This window comes from Manduca sexta, chromosome 26, assembly GCF_014839805.1.
Source record: "Manduca sexta isolate Smith_Timp_Sample1 chromosome 26, JHU_Msex_v1.0, whole genome shotgun sequence".
NCBI lineage: Eukaryota > Metazoa > Arthropoda > Insecta > Lepidoptera > Sphingidae > Manduca > Manduca sexta.
In genome coordinates, this window is record NC_051140.1 from 16989148 (window position 1) to 17004601 (window position 15454).

Below are 15454 nucleotides of genomic sequence, written 5' to 3' on the forward strand. Positions count from 1 at the left end.
TTTGAATGCTAAATGTGTCAAGTGTCAATAAACCTTTCACAAAGTGTGTTCATCGCGCATGTGGTTTAGGTTATATTTGCGGAAATAATACAACATAAGATTATTTATTGACCACTTTTGCAACAAGAAATAATTAAAAGTAGAAGAATATTTACTTTAATTTAATTGAAAATATAACTTATTTGAGTAATGGCGAAGTTTAAATTGAGTAAGTACTTCAAAGTTTAGTTTTTTTGGCTATTGTTGACATCGCATCATGAAATAATAATTTAAAACTATTGGTGAATTATTAATATTATATTTTTTTATTGAATATTTCCTCAGACAATGATTAGAAACATAAATGTAATTAGTCACCTTATAGGTTTAGCGATACCGGGCCTCGATACTTGCCTATTTAAATAATACCCAACTCCGTACAATAATACTAAAAGCATGTTTGTTACATTTATTAAATCGGGTGTAAGGTATCTTAATTATTTCAATCAATCTAATGCCGTGTGCCATTTAATATCTCACAATGTTTGATGTCACCCTAAAAAAAAATATAATTATCTGCTACTACATTCTCAGTTTATGATTATGTTCCCCTGGTAAAAGCACCATCGAACATTAATGGAATAATAAAAACAAGCTTGTAAAAAATTACAGAAAAACCATCCAAAAGGCAACCAGCCCGTTTACGTTACAAAATAGAAAAGAAAGTAAAGGAGCACAACAGGAAACAAAAGAAGGAAGCAAAAAAGAATCCAAAATCAAAGAAACAAAAGCCAATACAGATTCCCAATGTGTGTCCCTTCAAAGAAGAAATACTCAAAGAAGTTGAAGCTGTGAAGAAACACAAAGAAGAAGAGAGACAGAAGAGGAAAGAACAAGCTAAATTGGAAAAGCAGAAAAAGTTAGAGGAGAAGAAGAATGGCAATGTCAGCTTAGATAATATGGTATGAACAGTATTAAATTAAACTGAGATGCTTATATTCATGCAAGTTTTTCAAAGACTGAGATTTTTATCAGTTGTAACACTTTTCTAATAAATTATAAAAATCCCATAGAGTATTTTCCAAGACAAAAGTTGTCTATAAATTAACCCAGAATGACTTCTATCCTTAAAACAAATTTCATAAAAAATTGTAGAGCATTTCCAATGCGGTTTACAGCATTAAAAATCATATCAATACTATGTATATACATATAAAGTAATATTGAAGCTAAACCACATCATTTTCAGGTAGCTAATGCAGCAACCAGGGGCAAAGTACATGATGCATTTAAAGGTGAAGAGATCCCATCAAATGATATTGAGTTTGGCAAGGACAGGAAACAAGAGAACTCGCTTAAGACATATTACAGAGAATTCAAAAAAGTTATATCAGAAGCGGAAGTTATTTTAGAAATTGTTGATGCCAGAGATCCTTTAGGTATATTATTTGTTAGAATATTTTTCTAAATTGGTTTTTATTGCTACTCTTCATAATTAAGTTAACAAATTTCTACTGTACTTAAATTTATTAAAAATATATTTTTCTAAAAATCATACTGCTATTTTATAACTCCACACACTACAAGCAAAATTTATTCAGAGTTCATAAAAAAAAACTGATTAAATAAACAAAAAAATGTTTGCAAATAAAATGCTTGTTTACGGTGTCTTATAATGAATATTTAAACTACCACCAGGAACCAGATGTGTGCAAGTGGAAGAGGCAGTAAGGGAAGCAGGCAAACGTCTAGTACTCGTCTTGAATAAAGCGGATCTGGTTCCACGCAGTAACCTCACAGCATGGTTGCAGTACTTGCGCAGGTTCGCACCCGCCGTACCATTCAAAGCATCCACCCAGGACCAACAGCACAATCTAGGCAGGAAGAAAATGAAACATGTTGTCAAAGAGAAAGAGATGAAAGGTATAATTAATAGTAATTTTATAACCTGACTTTGTAGCTACACATAACTTATACAATTTATTATTATGTAGTTTATTGTCATTTGTGTATAAAAAAAAATTATACAGGTAAGTTAAAGTGACCCCACTGCACTAATGCTAAGCAAAGTGGTCCAGATAGAATTCATTAACAAGGTATGATTACCACTCGTCAGTCAACACAATTATGCTGGCCTGCTTGAATTGAGCATACACAAGCTCATCCTAGAATACAATATTACATGGCCTACTATGGTGGGTTTTAACACATTGTCAATGGTTCTCACTATCCGAGCAGATAAAATATATTCTACCACTAGCATTTTGGATAACAAACATTGATTTTCAAGTTCACAGCCCAGTGGAAATAATATTCTACCTATGAAGATTGATTATAATTTATTGGTTATAGCCTGATGATATAAAGCCTATAGCTTTCCTTTATAAATTGACTATCCAACACTAAAACAATTTTTCAATTCAAACCAGTAATTTTTAACATTAGGACATTCAAACAAACTCTTCAGCTTTATATATTACTATAGATTTTTTGTTCAATTGTGCAGGATCAGCATGTGTAGGCGCAGAGTTGCTAATGAGCTTGTTGGGCAATTACTGTCGCAACAAGGGAATAAAGACGTCCATCACGGTGGGCGTGGTGGGGCTGCCCAACGTGGGCAAGAGCTCCATCATCAACAGCCTCAACAGATCCAGGGCGTGCAATGTTGGCAGCACACCTGGAGTCACCAAGTATGTGGGAAATTTTTAAAATATTCAAACCTTTACCTCCAAAAGCCTACTAGAGTCTATTTTGGTAACATCCATTCTCAGATGTTAGGGTTGAGTTTATAGCTATAGCAAAAATAATTCCCAATCTTTTTAAAGTATTTCAACCTGAAAAGAATTAGGAGCTTTACCAGTTGTTTTTTTATCAATGTCCATATGTATGTTTAGACGTAGATGAATGTCCGCAGGTTCAAATCCCAAGGGCACACACCTCTGACTTTTCTAAAATCATGTGTGTATTCTTTGTGAATTTATCGTTCGCTCTAACGGTGAAGGAAAACATCGTGAGGAAACCTGCACATCTGAGAAGTTCTCTATAGGAATTTCGAAGGTGTGTGAAGTCAACCAATCCGCACTAGGCCGGCATGGTGGACTAAGGCCTAATCCCTCTCAATAGTAGAGGAGGCCCGTGCTCAGCAGTGGGCAAATATATAATACTGGGCTGATATTATTATATGTATGTTTGAATCATGTTTAATATGAGTTGTTCTACAAACTTGCCAAAAAAAAAAATGTTGCAAAAGCGCTAGCTTTTATAAATTTAAAATAAAATGTTTCACAGGCGTTTGAAACATTTTATTTGCGTTATTATACAATAAAATTAATATACATGTGAAAGAGGAGCGTGTTAAAATTCGTTAGCTTGTTAAGAAAACAACAATGGCGTCAAATCTTGATCCACAAAATATTATTTTCCAGACAAATGCAAACCGTCCAACTGGATTCGAAGATCAAAATCCTGGACAGTCCCGGAATAGTGTTCCACTCAGGGCCTGAAAGTGATTCTACTGTGGCTCTAAAGAACGCGATCAAAGTGGGCAGCCTGAAGGACCCGGCGACGCCCGCCACCGCCATACTGCTGCGCGCCAACAAACAGACGCTCGTAGACTTGTACAGTATACCGGAGTTCAGCACGCCGCCGGTGAGTTTTTTTTTCCTAACTACCCTCAATTTACAACAATGGATCGGTACACATTTTAAAGGATATTTTAGATGCAATTTTATTATGCAGTTCCATAACTAGTTTTTCACAAACAAATCATTATTTAAATGCAATTCCATAACTATTATTTTTCTAGTATCACCATAATCAAAGAATTTAATCTTGCATACCTCTCGATAAACAAACTGGAAAAAAAAAACAGAATTTCTAAAAATTATATACTAATGTTTTTGAATTTACTTAGTGAAAAGATATTACTATGTATACTTGTAGATAGATTACCCATTGATCTAAGAAATTATTTACGTATATTTTATTGGATCTCAGTATATAATAAAATAATACGTCTTACCAAATTTTATGTGTCTAAAACGACACTACACCAAAACCATAAAGAAAGTATATTAAATTCACAGCATTGAATATTTTCAATGTTATTGTTGTAGGAATTTTTCGCACAACTCGCAAAGCGGATGGGCAAGTTTAAGAAAGGCGGAGTCCCGGACCAGGACGCGGCTGCCAGGATTCTACTCAACGACTGGAACACTGGCAAGGTGATACATTTGTACAACTACAATCAGTGGCGTAGCGTGGGTTTTTTTCCTGTTTTAGGCCAACCGATTCAAACATTTTTGCCTCTTAGAGCTGATCGATAGGGAAAAAGGCAATATTTCAACAAAAAAACAAAGCAGCACGGGCCTCGAAAGTTCGAATTTCAAAAAGCCTTTGTTTTAAAACTGTTGCCGCTCCTCTGATAATAATCTCGAGATGGTGGACAGTGGTATTATGGGATGTTTTAAATTAGTGCAAAGTGTGTTGGTACCATCTAGTCTATCCGCTTATTATGTTTAAAAAGATTAAGCGTTTTTATAAGCATGTTGCGAGTAGATCATTTCATTTACTCATTTCCAATTTACTGAATCTTTTCGCGGTTTCATACTTATATTTCATTATTATATACTTATATTTCATACTTATATCCCATTTCGAAGATTGCAGCCTACAGATTGTCCCGTGACCCTGAAACACTGGAATAAAATCAGACAATATTCAGATGATATTAAATTTCCAACAAAATGATTATTTACTTTACATATTATAAAAATCTTTCTTATAATTTTCTAGGTGCGGTACTTCACGGAGCCGCCCGAGACCCTAGAATCGGACGTCCATGTGGATGCGAAGATCGTGTCCGCCGCCGACGAGGCGAAGGAGTTCGACATCAACTCCTTCGAGACCATGGAGACGGAGGCCATCAACGCTCTGGACCAGCACAATAATGGTGTTGAGGCTTTTAAGGTATGTGTTTAGTGGATTCACTTGAACAAATGTTTTTTTTTTATAAGGATATGGCTAGGTAATCCCCATATACCTGATGATATGTAGATTAGGGTCCCGATCCAGATAGTGTAAATTGATGGGATATTCGACTGATGAGAGACGAATACCCCTCGCCAATTGAAATCAACTATACACAAGTTGATCCGGGAACGTGGGTGGGTTTACACCTTGTTTACGGAGGTCGTCATCCGGAGTTTGCAAGAGCAAGATCTCGCTCGCTATCCACAACAACTACCCAAAAAAAACCTGAAATAATCATGATTCAAAAAAAGATGAAATCAAAATATTCCACCACCATCAAAAGCCAACAGCAGATTCCAAAGGCCCAAAGTTTCATTTAGTAACGCTATGCCGAAGTGCTTAGTTATATTTAGTTTAAATAGTTAAATGACGGCTTAGTATTTAACACACAACAATTTATAGACCATTAAAACCCGTGAAAGTATTCACGATTCCAACGAATCACGATCATTATTACTCGGTTATCGACAGTTGTAAATGAATTAGTAAGAAAGCAGGTGCAATTTTTCATGCTCCATTTTATCACACGTTTCCATTTGAACAAACATTGCATATTGTGCGAAGGCCTCGTTCGGTCCGAATATTAATTACCAACGAATAATTATTGTATTGTTACCAATGATGAACCAATAATACTAAATACATATTTCATCCGAGTGGCCTTGTCGGTAAAATCGAGTGGCAAGTTATTATCGAGTCATTAAAATTTCAACTTTAAACACAGGATGTACAGTTAATTGTAGATAAACACTGAAAAACTATCGGTTTCTATATTATATACGTTGTTTTTTCATTACTCGTACGGACGGTAAATAAGTCTTGATATGAGAAGGAGCGCGTTCAATTCCAGTACTGGGGCAAATATTTGTTGTTCTGAATACCTCTTAAGAAAATGACTAAAGATATAATAAATCTTAGTTTATTATATAAACTAATAAGTTTAGAATATAATAAACTAATGACTTAAAAAAATACTTGTGAGTATTAGCATTTACTGTTTTGTCAACAGATTTCAAGCACCGGTCCAGTCAAGGCAGCAGCGGAAGACGAAATGCAAGTAGACGAAGACCAGTCTAGCTTACTCCCTAAAAAATTAAACATTAGATCGAAACTAGACAAAAACAACAAAAGTAAAGAAAAGAATAAAGCTAATCCAGAAATGGAGTTGGAGGGCAACACTAAACAAAATAAATTAAGGAAAATGCAGTTCAAAAAAGATAAAAAGAAGAAAATGAAGTTTGAAAAACAAACTGTCGATTTAGCTGGCGTTTTGGAGAATGTAAATTTGACTACGTTTAGTAAGAAAGATGACTATGATTTTAAAGAGGATTTTTCACTTTAGTCGTTTGAATATAGCAATACTTTATGTATTTGTCAAAACCTGATTCACACGTTGCAGGTATAAATCGTGTTGATCAAGGGTAACTTTAATAGTAATAAAAACTAATAAAAACTGAAACATGTAAAACTATAAATAAAATACATAGAAAGTTGATACAATTATATTTCATACATTTTGACTTATATCTTTGTTAATATTGCGATTGTGGTCAAAGCAGGTACCAGATTGTTACAGCCGTATGAAATCGCGTGCAAAGAAACAAATATGCACCCGATACTAAAGATACAAAATTTACTAGACCAATGTAAATAAAAAGGTTAATTAAAAGCGAATTATCAACCGAATGCTTTATTAATTTATACCCTTTACTACCTGTTTGGATAATTAAATATGCACAATGATAGCGTCGCTCTGCACGATAACAGAGTTCAAACAACTTGGCACACGTTCAAGTTTTACAAATATTTAGATTATGAAAATATCCGTTTCGGAAATAAAGTTAGGAAGAACGCAGAGCGTAGTTTGATTTTATAGGTATGCCAAAAGATTTTTTTAATTCCATTTTTCGAGTAATTACTGCATCAATGAGATCATCAGTCACCATTTTTTTTATGGGGATAATCCTCTTCGATTCCCACCTACTAGTGGTAAGCAGGGTATGCCGGACTTTAACCGGCTAAAAACCCCATTTTGGTCTCCATCTGCACCTTGGTGAAGCTCTGGGACCTCAAAATGAACACGCCAGAACTCCACCAGATCATGTCACCTAATAAAAATAATATGGATGAACTAAACTTCGAAATATAATAAAAGTAGTTTACAATGACCATCTATTAGTGTTAGTTTAAAGGCCGTCTTTACCTGAATGTGTAAGGAGTGCAAGGCTCCAAGTTCCTAGACATCTTGAAGTAAGTAGAATGGGAGGTCCTGAATTCGTTACCCAGATCTTATAATTAGGTAACACTATGGGAACGTTGAGCGTAAATAATTCCGAGCCTTTAACTTACAGTAATTTCTAAAACGTAAGCAGTTAATTTTTTTTTCAACTGAGAATCCAAGAAGCTGCACAGGATGACCTGCAGCTTGAGTAATGTTATTTTTAGTGGTTCCCAAACTGTGTGTGCCCAGGAACTTCTGCATGGTATTAATATGGTCATCTGCAATAATTGCTAAGGTGGGCAAGAAATTGCTACTGTTTATCTGCAGGCGCGGTGTTTACCATGAACTATAAAGCAAGCCATCTTTTTCTATCGCGATGTAATACATTTGAGTAATGGGGATTAGAATTTTACACAGAGCTATACAAATTGCTTCTTGGCGAAATGTATTTTTTATATTAAGTATTTTACTTATATCAATCATTCATAACGTAAACAAACAAATCATTTATATTCGCCCGAATGAAAGCGCGTGCGTAACTGTTGAGCGTTAAGTACTGGTTTATACTCAATGTAGCTTTTATATGACAATACATTTTGGTGATAGGTAAGTATTTAAAAAACTAAGCAAATTTATAATATATAAATTTGTTAATTGTAATTGACATTAATCGTACGCCCAAAAATAAATATAACACGCAATGGGTCCTCGACACGTAAGTGCAATTGATCCGCGTATGTCTCTTTCACACCAATTGAAATTGCTATTTGCATTTCATTCTAATACATGTGCATTAGTGATTGGACGCTTCCATTTGTATTTATCTGTTTTATGAATGAACTTTCTAGATTATTTGACCTAATAGTACAAAATACTATTACAAAGCTATACAATGGACATTTATACATTATTCTCAGTAGAATAATACCTTGATGGCGATAGAAATAGCGCGTAGCTGATTAAATGGCTGAATTGCTAAACCTCTTCATCCAATTTGTAATTTACCGCCACTACGTTTATTACTTTCGCTCAGTGTGTTCAATTCCTATTCGCTAAAATTTAACCAATAATAGCGTTCCATCTGTCTGTCGTAATTGTACGTCATTCGTAGTACTTTACATTCACCCTCCCTTTCTGACTTATGCATTAACACCATAAGCTTAGTATGTCTTGCCTGCTCGTAAAACACGTAATAGGATTACGTGTATATTGCTATCGCATGTACACCTAAAAATCACTCGTTGGTCTGAGCGAGATAATGAATTTCCGTAGTCGGGCCGGTAGGAATAATAATAGATAATTCTACAAAAAAATTGAAGTTATTCGTGGCCAGTCTCTTGTCGTAGAAGGTGGTTTTGTGAATCAAAAATGAAAGCTGTTGCGCTGGCGGTTGTCAGTTTACTGGCAATTTCTTCAATAAATTGTGATGTGTTCTTTGAAGAGAAATTCCTAGATGGTAGGTTTTTAGTATTTATTCACAAAAAGGTGTAATAGGTAAAACCGGCGCGGCGTGGCGTGTGTATCGATTGCATACGCGTCGGAAGCCGGTATAATTTTGGCTTGTACAATAAAATGTACGTTGTTTTCTTACAGATTCATGGGAATCTAACTGGGTGTACAGTGAGCACCCTGGCAAGGAATTCGGCAAATTCAAATTGACTGCTGGAAAGTTCTACAATGACCCCGAGGAAGATAAAGGTGGGTGCATAATGCTTATATGATTGCCTTTCTAATTGGCATTATTTGAGTTTTTTAGGCAGCAATTGCCAAGTAAGACTGACTATCACACAATATTATATTTGTATGTGCAATTTTTCATATAAAATCCAAATGCGATACTTACGTACCTGTGTGATGTGGAGTCATTGCACTTAATTATTTTGCGTAAGAAATATCCTTTTAGCGGTGTCAGTAACCTTAGTTGGCAATAACATTTCTGCATTAATTTTTGTAAGTACCGGTACCAAATAAACTGCACTCCTATTAGCCTTTATAACTTCTTAGCCTAGATTATAACATGCCATTTCATTAGGTCTGAAAACAAGCGAGGATGCGCGATTCTACGCGTTGTCGCGCAAGTTCAAGCCGTTCAGCAATGATGGCAAGCCCATGGTGGTGCAGTTCTCGGTTAAGCACGAGCAGGACATCGACTGCGGCGGCGGCTACCTCAAGATCTTCGACTGCAAGTTGGACCAGAAGGACATGCACGGAGAGAGCCCCTACGAGATTATGTTCGGGCCTGACATCTGCGGCCCTGGCACCAAGAAGGTGAGAGAAGCTCAGATATACTTTTTTAATTTACAGGCAAATTTGGTGGCTGTAGCCAGTTTAACATACAGTCTTAAAATTTTTAAATATTTTTATTTTACAATATTTGTCTAATTATCTTCTGGGGCTCATTAGTTTAAATGGATACAGGTTTTTAAAGTTTCAATTAGGTTTCCATTTTTACGAGAATGCGAAATGATAGAAACGTTAGGGCTATAATTACATACTTATTTATAATTTGTTTATGATTATGAACATATTATCATTGAAAACAATTTGGGGCTAGGAATGTGGTCAATTATTGGTGTTACGAATATAATTATTAGTGTTCCGGTATTTCTAATTATAGTCGATTTCAAATTAAAATCAATTGTTAACAATGTTCAAGTAATAAGGCATATACAGAACGTAAAGATAACACCATCGTACAACAATGCAAACTTATCCTAGGCATCCGTATCTGTGATCTTTTATTTTTTTATATAAAACTTACGCAAAAGATATTTATGAGCAAAAACAATAGACTAACAAAGGTCATGCTCAACCTCTGTGGTCGTCACCTGCAGACCTTGTAACGAAGTGTTTATCATAAACAATAAATTTGAATACATAGATAATCAGAATATAATAATAAAAATTAAAATAAGGGGCGGTTCATGATACCGCCCACCAAGATGCCAGGTTTTTTCAAACAATTCTTACTAACATGTAGTTACCGCGTAACTATACAATACCCAATATTCTGATAAAAAATAAAAAAATAAATAAAAATCTAACTTATAAATCTACCAGTACTGTGGACTGTTTTTTTTTTATTATATATAGGATAATTAGGTAGGTAAGTACTTAAGCACCATACACCATACCATTACTGGTTTACTATAAGCATGTGAAACAAAACCATGGCGTGCCATGGTGACATTGACAAAAGATCATTATCTATCTATGGGGACACATAAAAACCTATAAACGCGGAAATAAATGAAACTAAACTAGATACGAAACACTATTGTATAAAGTGACATTACTAATTCTGGAAAAGCAATGTTTCCAGTTATAACTGACTCAAAAAACTGATTTATGAGACATAAAAGTTTGACCTCACTTGACTTCGTTCAGTGACTAAACGGTTGCAAATACAATTTTCAACTTTTGCACAAAAGGTGTTAATAATGTATAAAACGTATTATCATACCAGAAAAGAAATAGATAATATGATAAACTTGTACTTATATCGTAAATTAAAAATAAAATAGCTCTTGCGTTTACAATATTTCTAAAACACTCGTGGACGTCGATAACATTTTTTGTAATCGAGGCAAAATTATCGCTATCGAAGAACAATAAAATCGATAACACCCATATCGACTGCACTATTTACTAAAAATCGAATCGATTTAATAATTATTGTAATTAAAATTATCGTTAAACTGTAATTAATATTCCACTGAATCATTATAGCGAAGGTCACAGCTGGAATTGCTAATTGGTTTTCACATTTGTTCAAATTCAGACAAACTCGATCACAAATAATAAAACACGTTTACAAATTTGCACAAGAGTAAAATTGTTTCACATTGAATTTTACTAATTTGTCGATGCTGGAAAAAGTCTAAAAAAGTTAAGAGATAATTTGGATTAGTCGACTAAGCTGGTTACTGGATATTTAGAACGTATTTTTTACAAACTGGCCATGTTAGCATTCTTACCAAAACCTACAAAATATGGAGATTACAATTATTTGAAGTTATTTTAAAGTTCTTCATAAATTATAGTCGATACTAGACTTGATGAAAATATAACAATAGCGTTTGGTTTGAAACGATCCGCAATGACTCAACCAACTTTCCTTCAAATCGCCGTTCATAATTATACAATTGGTCACTGAATCAATTTTATTTATGGTTTGTTTGTGGTTCCGCCCGCGTGAAAGTTTTTTCGGGATAAATATTGAATAATTGCGTGCAACGGAGCGTCACGAGTCGCTCATGTCGCTTTTCATTCTACTGTTCAATTCCATAAGGTACGGAAAAATCTAAATTGCAAATATTAATTCGATAAGACCGGTTTTGTAATAAAATCTGTCTAGAGCTAAGCTAAGCCGGGTTATTGCGTAATATAATTTTGTAATCGTACGATTTCATACCATTTGGCAGTCAGTGACAATGAACGTTAATTGTCCATTATTTAATGATTATAGGCAAAAATGTCTTATACTTTAATTACTGGTTTTCAACCATGGCTAATGTGCAATAACTTTATATTTTTCCCCGCGAACCATACCTTGACTAATAGATTTTAAAACAAATCTCATTGTTTTTCTGCCTAACGTTATGTTGTAACGTAAAATAATTTTATGAAAACCCGTCAAGGAATGTGGATGAATCTCGAATAATGAAAAACGCATTCACCAGTCGGTGTGTATGCGCGTGTGGTCCGAAGTCCTATCGAAACTTATAGTTTTCATTGCCTTTTTAGGAAAACCGTTATATATTATAGGAAGTCAGGTCAATGACATTTGCACGACAAAGGCACTGTGACTGCACGGCTTATAGATAATATAAATAGTCCAATATTTGTTTTGACAATTTATATCGATTTTGAAAATTAGCATACTTATATTGATTCTTTAAAATATTGCGAAAGTTGAAGCTTGCTACGTAAGAAATTGTATATTCTACGATTTTTATACGTTATCTTGACGTGATTAAAAATATCGTGCAGGGCGGAGGTCAAATGTGTTGGTACAACAAGAGACGGAAATCCCACGCGGTCGACTTTACCGGCAGACAATATTATGTTATTTCTGTAGTACATAGTACGTATGCTGTCTAGAATATTCTGGAACTAAGTAAAGTAGTCTTTCTAATAGTTCTTTTTGTCCTATAATAAGTATTAAGTATAGATCATTCATAAAATACCACCTAAAATACGAAGCTAGAAATAATTTCAACTATAAAAGTGTTTTACTTATTTTGACGTCAAAATCGGTATAATATGAAAAACTAAATAACAATAGCCACTTATTATCCTTAAATACAAAACCAACGTGTAATATGACACTTCCGATGATTATATGAAAAGATACCACTGAAAACAAATTCACATGGCGATTGTCTTGTCTGCAGGTACATGTAATCTTCAGCTACAAGGGCAAGAACCACCTCATCAAGAAGGACATCCGCTGCAAGGACGACGTTTACACTCACTTGTACACGCTGATCGTGCACCCTGACAATACCTATGAGGTGCTCATTGATAACGAGAAGGTCGAGTCTGGTGAACTGGAGGCGGACTGGGACTTCCTCCCGCCCAAGAAGATCAAGGTGCGTTGTTATTGTTGTTTTAAATTTGGAATGTTTTATTTTTTATTTGAAACTGCCAGTTGATTTATGAAAGGAGTTCTGACATTATTTGAGTTAGATATAAAATATAATATAACCGTGTTTGTCTACATATATTATAATTATAGATTAATAACCATCATTTTTTTTAGAATTCATGACGAATATTTTCGTCAATTATGCTTATTGATGCTTCAATTTACATTCAAATATATTTTTCACCCAGGACCCCGAAGCCAAGAAGCCCGAGGACTGGGACGACCGCCCCACCATCCCCGACCCTGAGGACACGAAGCCCGAGGACTGGGACAAACCTGAGCACATCCCCGACCCTGATGCCACCAAGCCCGAAGACTGGGATGACGAGATGGACGGCGAGTGGGAACCACCCATGATCGACAACCCCGACTACAAGGGTGTTTGGGCGCCTAAACAGGTAAATATATAAAATTATATTTCGTAACTCTGAGGTAAAAAAGTGAAGATTTTCTTTAACATTCATTCAATATTGTTATGCTCGCTTGAGCTTTTTCGCGAGATAAAAGTTGTATTTATAGGTTATTTTAGCTTGTATTACCAAAATAATTAAAAAAATAAGCTTCGAAGACCAATAATTTGCAACAAAAAAAAAATCCGTCCTCATTGGTTTAATTCCGAAATTATTTATCACCTGTCTGCGATCTACTAACAAAATTTACTAAAGATTTATTTATATGAAAACGTCATCATAGGTTCTATAGGAGGTTAATGCATCCTCGATAGTGTCGGCAGCACGCTAAATGATTAGTTTACACAGTTTGTTGACCCGCGGCGACGTCTCGCGTACAGTTATGTGTGAACTGCCGTTGCTTGTCCCATGCGTACATTCGCCTCGTGCGGCGTTTTCTGAACTTCAGCCTATTTTGTATTAGAATAAGGGCGATAACCCAAAACTGACTGGAAAAGTTATATAATTTTGTTTTATATACGTACCTATAATGTATATATATATATCGAAAAGATTTCCAATACGGTAAATAAAGCGGTTCCTAGGTGTTATTTATGATGCGTAATCTAAAAATTACAAATATATTGCAGTTCCTTACATATTCTGTATCATAGATATAAAGATGTATAACTTATACACATTACCAAACGATAAGATAGTGTATCCATTATGACTTACAAGTAGAAATATGCACTTGCGAAATGTTTTAAGTGGAACAGGTTTTATCTAGGAAATTGAATCGCTGATAAGTGATAACAATTGTCCGAGAAATTAAATGGCATCAACCCAATTACCTGTTTAGGATTATCTTATTAATTTTATCATGTGTGAAGATCGCGTGAATACAAAATATTTCGGTTTATAATTATCGAATAATGTAAGAAATATACAAATATATTTGCAACAGAATTGAAGAGTAGCGTTTACAATTTATACAGGGTTATTGGTTTGGTCTTGGAAAATATGATATGCAGAAATGGATTTTAAATTTTAAAAATGATTTATTAACTAATACCAATAATATAGTAAGTTAATTTATCATTTATGCAGTATCTAAAACTGTACCATCTCATTACAGATTGACAACCCAGCGTACAAAGGACCCTGGATCCACCCGGAGATCGACAACCCAGAGTACACGGCCGACGCCAACCTGTACAAGCGTGAAGAGATTTGCGCAGTCGGTTTGGACTTATGGCAGGTCAAGTCAGGCACCATCTTTGACAACTTCCTCATCACCGATGACCCAGCGGTCGCTAAGGAGAGGGGAGAGGTGATCAAGAAGACGCAAGAAGGAGAGAAGAAGATGAAGAGCGAGCAAGACGAGCTTGAGCGCGAGAAGGAGAAGGCGGAGAAGCCTGATGATGAGGATGATGATGAGGATCTCGATGATGAGGCCGGTGATGCGGCGCCTCTGGTGAGTACAATACTTTATTTATATATGCCAGTAGTATGCTATACCATATTCTTCAACGAATTATTTAAAACTCTAACATAAAATAGTAATTTATTTGAAGTAAAAATATTGCGTAAATATTATTTAAAGGGAAACAAAAGAGCTTTGTACTGATGTTGCAAAATAAAGATGTGTGATGATTCATGTTATATTTTCGCCCTGCATTTTGCGTCTTTGTGTTGTTATAAGATGTCTAATTATACGATGTGTTGTCCACAGGAGGAGCACGACGAGTTGTAAGTGAGTGTGAGTGAGTGTGAGTGAGTGCCAAGACATTCCGTACCGCCGGGTACCAGTGTGAGTGCGCGAGTGCCGCCGCGCCCTCTGCTGTCTACTTTAATATTTAGCACTGTGTGTAAGTCTCGAAATATTCCAATAACCTAGTTGGGGCGCGTTTGCGTGTATTTATTTCCGCGTTTGCGACGTACTGATATTTGTATAGATGTCGACTTCACGCTCAGGTTTATAAATTTAAAGTTATGTTGTGGCCGGCACCGTGTGTCGGCCGCGGTTCGTTGTACAGTGTCAGTTAACGTAGCCTAATGTTTAAGAATTGTGATTGATGTTGTAAAATGAATCGAATGTTTGTGTTCTCATTTTATGTTGTGAAATGAGTTTGATTAAAAAATTAATATATACTTTTTGATTTTATTTTTTGTCCTGATGTC

At 35.1% G+C, this 15454-nt stretch overlaps 2 protein-coding genes across 2 annotated transcripts; both read left to right on the forward strand.

Annotated features, from left to right (window-relative positions):
• LOC115450485 (guanine nucleotide-binding protein-like 3 homolog) lies at nt 1-6696 on the forward strand. The gene is made up of 9 exons (XM_030178514.2): nt 1-208; nt 652-941; nt 1229-1418; nt 1678-1902; nt 2486-2669; nt 3405-3627; nt 4095-4202; nt 4774-4947; nt 6020-6696. The coding sequence occupies exons 1-9, from the start codon at nt 190-192 to the stop codon at nt 6350-6352; spliced, it is 1746 nt and encodes a 581-aa protein (XP_030034374.1). The 5' UTR covers nt 1-189; the 3' UTR covers nt 6353-6696.
• A 1696-nt stretch (nt 6697-8392) lies between these two features.
• On the forward strand, nt 8393-15424 carry LOC115450488 (calreticulin). The gene is made up of 7 exons (XM_037443326.1): nt 8393-8687; nt 8825-8929; nt 9264-9499; nt 12628-12825; nt 13070-13279; nt 14409-14747; nt 15006-15424. The coding sequence occupies exons 1-7, from the start codon at nt 8600-8602 to the stop codon at nt 15024-15026; spliced, it is 1197 nt and encodes a 398-aa protein (XP_037299223.1). The 5' UTR covers nt 8393-8599; the 3' UTR covers nt 15027-15424.
• Nucleotides 15425-15454: the final 30 nt, after the last annotated feature.